The 9,357-nt window shown below is 39.0% G+C and overlaps 1 protein-coding gene across 1 annotated transcript in view; it reads right to left on the bottom strand.

The window, feature by feature from the left end:
* Window positions 1–945: 945 nt before the first annotated feature.
* Window positions 946–9,357, bottom strand: part of KCNMB4 (potassium calcium-activated channel subfamily M regulatory beta subunit 4) — an 87,088-nt gene continuing 78,676 nt past the window's right edge. The window contains exon 3 of the mRNA XM_020990254.2: window positions 946–1,551. Coding sequence (XP_020845913.1) covers window positions 1,383–1,551 — 169 coding nt within the window. The 3' untranslated portion in view covers window positions 946–1,382. The remainder of the gene's footprint in view (window positions 1,552–9,357) is intronic.

The following is a 9,357-nucleotide window of genomic DNA, read 5'->3' as shown; positions in this document are numbered from 1 at the left end:
CAGCATGCCCTCTCTAAGATGTACATCTCTCATTAGATAGAATATAAGTTCCTTGAGGGTGAGGGACTTTCATTTTTGCTTTGTATCCCAAGGACCTAGCACAGTACTTGGTACATCATAAGTGCTTAATAAATGCTTGTTAGACAAACTCTTTTCATTAATTAGATTCTAAGCTCAATTATTTCCTACTAAAAGAATATAATTTCTCTCAGTACCTTGGTTGCCTGGGAGCAAAGCCCTAGTCAATCCACATTAGTTTTGGATCTAGTAAATGACTTGATCCTTAGGATTAATGATCATTCAAGGGTTTCTGTTTTGTTTCTTTCCTTCTTCCATTAAAACTTTCTTGTCATATTGTGAACAGTAAGCCTCCAAAAGGAGGGGGTGGGGAAGGGTCGTTTCAGGATACTGATGGATGCCCTGCAAGTATCTTGAGTATGGGCATATCAGCCAAGAGAAGAGAGAACCTCCTCTGCCCCCACCTACAAACACACACACACACAGAGTTACTCTGACACAAGGGATACCTAATAAATCCCAACATTTCTGGGAGTGGAAAGACAGCGTTTGAGTCACTCTCTCTTCGTAAGATCTCTATCATGAACCAATATTTGGGCAGAGGGAATTCGGTTTTAGGAGAATTCTTCCTAATCCAAAAACTCATCTTAAGTGTCACAAAAACACTGGTGCCAATAGAAATGCATTCCTATTCCAACCTTTAAGAATTAAGGGCTGCTTTTAATGAAGGGACTGGGATTACTCCAGACAGATGTTTACTACCATTTTATAAGAGAAATAACGGAGGTTAGTATGGTTAGGTCCAGTTTTGTGCAGAAATCCTCACAGAAAAATGAAACTTTGATCCACAAGAATTATATGAAATATAAAAGAACCTTACCTCTCAGTGCTCTGCATTCAGGAGAGAAAGCAGACATTAAAAAAGAATCAGACCACTCTGCTTTAATATTTTAAATAGCATTAGTCACGATGGTTTGTATTCTACATCATACCAAATGGTAGAATGCTGTTTGTTTGTTTGTTTTCAAATGAAATTAAATCTACAGGATTTTCTGAAATGGTCATTCCACATAGCTAAGAGCTCAGCACGTTAGCCATCGCTCAGAAATGTCTAATACAACACGTGTGATTCTGAGTCTTTGGGCTGCTCATTCTCGCTGCCTTTGAGGACAAGCCTTCCAGAGATAACTCATGGAGCCTTCTCATAGGAGTCCTTGCTGGGAGACTGGCCACACTCACATTTCCCAAGAGGCTGACAGGGCTTTGCAGGGGCTGAGGAGGTGATGAGGAAGAGAGTGGTGTATGACACATCTCCCCCTCATCTCCTTTTGATCTTTGGATCCTTTCTCTGGCGCCATTTCCCTTTAGGAGAACTTCCGCTTTTTCAAAGCTTCAGCTCTGACAGCCAGACTCTTGGCACAGATGGTCAGCACCACGATAAGTACTCCCACCAAGAAGGTCACCAGGGGCCAGAGGAAGCAGTGCAGTAGGACGATCTCATCATGGGTGCGCTTCAGAAGCACATCATCGGGTCTACAGGACAGCAGGGGAAGAAGAGAAAAAAGTCAGTCATGGCATGTCAATCACTCTGGAGCACCTGTCTGGGAAAATTTCCATGCAGGATTCATAACCACATAAGGAAATAATTTCAGAAGATAGTCAATGTTATTCTTAATATGGATATACTGTCAGTTACTGGTGATCCAGTGGTTATTTTTGCTTATGGATTAACCAGGTTTCTTGGTCTAGTGGAAAGAACATTTTCTCAGTTCTAACCATGTGGTTTTTTTGTTGTGTATTCTGTGCTCCAACCAAAATGGATTGTTATTTGACCACAGACATGAGCTTTCCCAGCTCTTTGCCTGGAAGGCCCTTCTTCCCTTCAACTGTCCTATTAGTTTTCTACTTAGATGTTCCATTACCTCAAATAGCATATCCCAAATGACCTCATGTCTACTCCCAAAATGGCTCTATCTTATGACTTTCCATTTCTATTCATGGTGTTACCATGTTGCTAATCATTCAGACTCAAAACTATGGTCATTTTGGATTCCTCATTCTCCCCCATTCTCTATACTAATTCTCATACTAATCCCCACTGACTCTTCTTCCGAAGTAACACTAGCATCCATTTCCTCCTGTTCATTCCTGTTCCACCACTCTACTGAATTTAGGTCCTTAACATTTTGTACTTGTTCTAATGGGCTGTTCTAATGGAATTCTAACTGGGGATGTTTAGGCTGGTGGAGAACAGACTCAGCTGTCAGAGTATCTGAATAGCTGTCACAGAGAAGAGGGTTTAGCCCCAGAAGGAAGAATGAGGAACAATGGGTAGAAGTTATGAAGAGGCAAACATAGGCTTGTTATAAGGAAAAGCTTCTTATATTAGTGCTGTGCAAAAACGCAATGGGCTGCTTCGTGAAATAGTGGGGATTCCCCTCAATAAGTCTCTTGAAGAAAAGGCTGAATATCCCTGTTGTAGCAGGGACTTGTTTTTTCAGGAACATTGGACCATATGGCCTCTGAGGTTCCTTCCAATTATGAAATTCTGTGATTCTTCCCTCCAGTCTGTTTCTTTTAATAAAATCCAATCCATTTCATTCCAATCAGCTACCCTGCATACCACTACAAGATTAATCTTCCTAAATCACAGAATCACAGAGTTGGAAGGGACCCCAGAGGCTAGTGTGAACCTGAATAGGAATCCCCTCTACAAAAGACCTGCCAAGCGGTTATGCAGCCTCCTCTTGACATTCTCCAGTGATAGGGAACTTGCTACAACCTGAGGAAGTCAATTTCACTCTTGCACAGCTCTAACTGTAGGGTCTTTTTTCCTTACATTGATCCCAAAAATGCCCATCTGAAACCTCCCCCAAGTGTTCCTTGTTCTGCTTTGTGGGCCTAAGCCAAATCCCTCTTCAAACTTTTTAAAAAATACAGTTAGCGTATCACAGGCCCACAGACCTAGAGCTGTAAGAGACCTGAGGCCAGCCCATTATAAAATCATAGCTCTAGAACTGGAAGAAAGTGAGGAAACTGAGGCCCAGGGAGGTAGCAAGTTTCAGAGGTGGGATTTGAACCGAAATTCTCTGACTCCAGAGCCGGTATCTTTTCCTGTACTACCCTGGCTCTTCTCATACTTTCTTCATGTCATTTTCCCCAACCCAGATTGATTCCTTTCTCCTTTGAGCTCTACAGAACTTAGAGTCTATACCATCCATTTCACACTTACTGCACACAGCTCTGTAAAGGACTTTTTGAGAATTTGCATGTTTGTCTCTTGTCTCTATAACTACCTTTTAAACTCCTTGTTGGCAGTGATGGTGTCTTGTCTTCCACAATGACTAACACAGGACTCTGCACGTAGCATAGAATCACAGAATCCTCTAGATGGAAGGGAGCTTAATAAAGGCAGCAACACTTATACTTGGCTCTTTAAGACTGCAAAATTCTTTGTGCAAATTAGTCTCACTGAGCCCTCACAACAACCCTGAAAGGTAGGTACTATAGGTATCCTTTCCATCTCTTTTGCCTGTGATTTCAGTGGAGCAGGGAATCCAGTGGTGTGGGAACTCCCTCCAAAATCCTTCCACAAAAATAAGTTGAGAACTTAACCATAACTTATTGTCTTAGAGAGTTGCCTGGGGCACTGAAGGCTTGAGTGATTGTCCTTGGTCACACAGCCAGTATATGTCAGAGGCAACATGTAAACCCAGTTCTTTCTGATTCCCAGTCTGGCTTTTTATCCACTATGCCAAACTGTTTCTCACCAGCCTCATTAAAGAGGATGAAACAGATTCAGACAGAGTAAATTCTTTTCTTGTGGTCACACAGTAAGTTCCTGAAGCAAGATTCATCTAGCATTCTCCTCTACACCAATGCTGTCTTTCCACTATGACACACCCTAGGGATTATTCTGATCAATTTCCTATCCTATGCTTAACACTTTCCCAACACAGTGTGTTACAAGATACCACTCCATTTTGGGACAGCTCTAGTTTAAAGTTCTTTAAGTTTTGCTAAAGTATGCCTTTCTGTTTTTTCCTTACCCTTGTCCTAGTTCTGCCCTCTAGAGCTACCTAAAATAGGACTAATCGTTCTTCCATATGACAGTATTTCAAATATTCAAGTATTTCCTCTCAATTTTTATATTTTTTTTTCCAGGCTAAAAAATTACCAGTTCTTTCAACCAACCTTATAAGCCATGTTTCTAGACCCTTCTCCATCCTGGTCACCCTGCTCCAGCTGTATTCCATCTAATCCCTGTTAAAGCATGGTGGTGATCAGAATCAAGCATAATATTTTAGATATGCTCTAAAGAGGACAAAATATAGCAGAACTATTACATCCCTTGTTCTGAAATATGTATGTGTGTGTGTGTGTGTGTACATATACACACATATATGTGTGTATATATTATATACATATATATGCATACATACACATGTTCATGCAGCCAAAGACCCCAATAGCTTTTGGGTGGCAGCTGAGTCACATTGTTGACTTGTTGGTTTGCACTCCAATAAATTTCCTAAATTTACTATAACTAGCTCATAAATGTAAGTGTCTTCTACCTACCTTATGCTTAGGCAGTTGATTTTGTAACACAGAAGTAGAAGACTTTGCACTTATCCTTTTCATTTTTCACCAGGTGGATACCACCAAGGCTCTGAGAAACCTCATCATCAGGAAATTCATCATTCTCCTGCACAACTGTATCTGCCTTGGTACGTATACCTCATTTGTATCCTCAATACCCTTTGCCAATATGACTGGAGGTCTAGAGGGCAAAAAAAGAACTCTTCCTAAAGCCTGCATTTAAAGAGGCCTTTCAAGCCAGCCATAACTTCATTTCCCACCAGCTGAATTTTTTGGACTAGACTCTATCATCCCCTGTGGCCAGGTACCTTCCTCCTTCTCCCCTCCCTTTTAGCTCCCTTTTTAGCTTCCTTTTAGCTCCCTTTTAGTCTTCCCCTAACAGACTGAGGGCAGAGACTCTTTCTATTCGTATATTAGTACAAGGCCTGACCCATTAGGCACTTGTCTTACATTTTATCTTATTTCTATTCTGCTGAAGTATTTTTGATTACTGATTCTGTTCCGAGTTAGTGCCTGCTTAAAAAATATTTATTGGCTGATTGATTGATTTGGCTGTAAATCACATGAATAATCCACGTGTCCTGGAGGTGTACATTTTAAGACACAAGCAAAAAAAAAACCAAAACAAAACAAACATTCTTTAGACCAAGCTGCTTGATTTCACCTGTGTCCTGAAGAGGAAGTAGATTAAACAAGGGGGCTCAGATTGAAACAGAATGTTAAAATAATTTGTTTGCAAATTCCATTGGAAAAACAAATGAAGGGACTGTAGCACTTCCAGATGTAAAATTATACTACAAAGCATAAACTATATGCAACTGGTTAAAAAATAGAAAAGTAGATCAGAGGAATAGACTAGGCAGAAACTCAATAACCCAGTGTTTGATAAACCTGAGAAGAAATGTTTCTTTGGTAAGAACTCCCTATTTGATAAAAATCACTGGAAAAACTAGAAACGTTTGGCAGAAATTAAGTTTAGATCAATATCTTATGCTGTATTCCATAATAAGTTCAAAATGGCTATGTGATCTGAATTTAGAAGGTTGGACCACAAATTAGAAGAAAACCAGATGCTTTTTACAGTTGTGGCTTTTTTTCCTCCAATGGAAGAGCAGTCAGAGAGTATAGTTCTCCAAAAACAAAAACAAAAAAAACCCAAAACAAAAAACAACTCTGCAAGTCATTACCATGATTACTACAAATCACTTACAAGAGAAATGAAAAAAAAAACAATTTTGAGGTAACATAACCAGCAAATTGGCAAAGATGATAAATGATGGGAATACTGTGGTTGGTCTTGGAGTCCATTTCCTCATGCAGCTTATGGCAGATGAAAGATACTGGATTCACAGAGTAGCTTCTGGGTCCACCTCCGGCTTCTGTAGCCTATCTACTTCTTCTCCACACAGGTTTAGAAATGCTAATCTTACCACATATTAATAAGTAGGAATAAATTAGAATGACCACATCTTCCAGTCACATCTAATTCATAGAGAATTCATACGAAATTACCCAGCTAGAGAGGCCTTTCGAGAGTATTTTTGAGAAAACAGATACCCAAAGAGGTCTGGTAAGTTCCAGAAGTTCGTTGGTTAGTTAGCTAGTTACCTGGATGAAATAAGTAATGTCCATATGGTACATGTATGACTTACAGCATGTCAATCAAGGTAGACAGGCAGAGAACACATGAAAAGGTGGATCCATATGTGTCAGTTTAGTCAAAGATCAGTCAAACCCACTGTTTGGTTGAATTTAGTCAGAATGGCAGATTGTGTGGTCCTGTAGGAGATACTGTAACTCCAAGGGGACTTTATTTGCAAGACTCTGATGATCCCTTGCAGACATGTGCAGCATCTCATCAATTCCCACATGCTGATGAGGAAATGTTTCAAGCCTTATGTATCTCTTTTTAAAACTTCGCAAAGTCTTAGCCATAGAATTCTAATAAATGCCAATGTCATTTGGCAATTTAATATTTTCAAAAAGCTATCATCAGAGGTAGAGATGTAAGATATAGCACAGGCCATATATTTCTTATTATTTTTTAAAGGTGGCCCAGTGATCTGACTTTATCTTGAAATATTGTATTTAAATTTTACATCCATAGAAAAACCAGCTATATTCCATTTAAACAATGTGAGGGAGTATAACTTCCCCAAAAGGAAATGAATAATGCAGAGCAATTTATTAGTCTGTCCTTAGGCAACAATAAAAAACATGAGAAGTAACTATCAAGAAACGACCATAGGAGCTGACAGTTCTAGCTCCTTCCTTTACCACTCATTCATTTGGTGGTGGCATTAAACATGTGCTAACCTGTGTTATTCTCAGCCATAAAGCAATTAGCAAAATATCATTCTCTCTCTTTTTAAATTTCATTTTGTTACATTTTAAATTCGGAACTGTCTCCCTTCCTCCCCACCCTGCACTTGAGAAGGCCTCCATTTGATGCAGATTTATAAATATATGTAAAATCATACTATGTGTACTTCTATTTGCCAGTTCTTTTTCTGGAGGTGTATAGCATCTTCCTTCATAGGCCCTTTAGAGTTGATTTGAGCATTTATAGTACTCAGAATAACTTGATTGTTCACAATTATTTTTCAAACAATATTGCTGTTACTATATACAATGTTCTTTTGGTTCTGCTTAATTCACTTTTCATTATTTCATGCAAGTCTTTCCATGTTTTTCTAAAATCAACCAGCTCATCATTTCTTTTTTTCCCTTTTTTAACAATTAAATTTATTAATCATTTTTAGTTTTCAGCATTCCCTTTTGTAAGATTTTGAATTCTAAATTTTCTCCCCCTTCCTTCCTTCCCCCCTCTCCAAGATGGCATGCAATCTGACATAGGCTATACATGTATAATCACACTAAACATATTTCTACATTAGTCATGTTGCGAAAGAAGAATCAGAACAAAAGGGAAAAACCACAAGAAAGAAAAAGCAACAAGAAAAAGGGCAGATAGTATGTTCAATCTGCATTCAGACTCCATAGTTCCTTCTCTGGAGGTGAATAGTATTTTCCATCATGAGTCTTTTGGAATTGTCTTAGATCACTGAATTGCTGAGAAGACCTAAGTCTATCAAAGCTGGTCATCACACAATGTTGATGTTACTGTGTAGTGTTCTACTGGTTCTGCTCTCTTCACTCAGCATCAGTTCATATAAGTCTTTCCAGGTTTTTCTGAAATCCCCCTGCTCACCACAATGGTATTCCATTACATTCATATACCACAACTTGTTCAGCCATTCCCCAACTGATGGGCTTCCTCTCAATTTCCAATTCTTTGCCACCACAAAAAGAACTGCTAGAAATATTTTTGTACATGTGGGTCCTTTTCACTTTTTATGATCTCTTTGGGATACAGACCTAGTAGTGGTATTGCTGGATCAAAGAGTATAGCTCATCATTTCTTACCGCATAGGATAAAATATCATTCTCAAACAGGACCATCTAAAAGACCTCATCATCCATTGGGAATCCCTCTTCAATTTTGAATTTGTGATTATAATCTTTCATGATAGTGACAAACACCTTTGGAAAGCATATGTATCCCTATTTTATACCTCACTGAATAATAGGAGTGTCGTCAAACCAGTGACCTTTTGTTACATCTTTCAAGTAATCTCATCTAATTTTGACGTATGCCTGAGAGACACATTGTTGGAAAAAAAGCCTCCAAGGAAGCTTTCTGCTGTAACCAATCAAAAATATTTTATATTCAATAAATACAAATTAAAATTGTAGCTATCTCAGCAGTCCCAAAAGACAATGGAAAAGCAACATGGTGGGCATGACTAAGCTATAGCATATTACCTATAATAGATATCATCAGAGAGATGTATGTCCAGAAAAGGGGAAGGGCTTGTCATTTACCAAGAGCAAAGGACAATTAATGGATAGCCAGAGTTAACATGGTTAACACCATGTTAAGAGCTCTAGAGAAAGACCTCCCAGTATTTGGGTGGAATCCTTGTGATTTATAGGAGGATATGGAAAAGAGTTTCTGAGGATAGGGAGGCACTGGTAAGTTTCTATCTGTACTGCTGGAGAGAGTACCCTCATCAATAAGATCACTGATCCACCAAAATATGGAATTAACCCAGGAACCTTATCTTGTTTTCTTGATGCCTTGTGTCTTTTCACATGTGTAGCCTCTCTCCCCAACTGAACTACAAGCCCCCTCAAGAGCAGAGAGTATGTCTTACACATTTTGGTGTTCCCAGTGCCTATCATAGGCCATCAAAATGGTGATGGCAATGATAATAAAGCTGTTCACTGCTGTCACCTATACTATACTTTGATACTTGAGTGGCATCTTGATTTCATCAGTGGAACTCCCTTCTCCAATAGAGACTGCATCCTAACTTATACAATTCCAGGCCATTGTTTTCCCACAAATCTTGTATACACCATCTGAAGTAGAGGCCTTCCTTTCATTAATTGGATACTTCTGGGATCCTGTGTACTTTTCAGTCTGTCCATCTGTGGCTTCTCATTTCCATTACACAACTTGTCCATTTCCTTTTCTGAGAAAACGCGTCCTCAATAATTTAGTTTCTACCATTTCTTACAGGCAAGTCAACAATGGCAAAATGTGGCAGCCCTCTTTTACTCACAATACCCTTGCCATTATTTATAATTTTTATCCTTCCCAGATTCTTCAGTTGCATATTTTACAACCACGTACATCCCTCATAGAATACTATTGTTAAAATGATGGGCGCTGAG

The sequence above is a fragment of the Phascolarctos cinereus genome, unplaced genomic scaffold (genome assembly GCF_003287225.1).
Source record: "Phascolarctos cinereus isolate Bilbo 61053 unplaced genomic scaffold, phaCin_HiC Scaffold_1;HRSCAF=81, whole genome shotgun sequence".
Lineage (NCBI taxonomy): Eukaryota > Metazoa > Chordata > Mammalia > Diprotodontia > Phascolarctidae > Phascolarctos > Phascolarctos cinereus.
The sequence above is the reverse complement of the archived record's forward strand: the minus strand, read 5'-3'. Positions and strand labels throughout refer to the sequence as shown.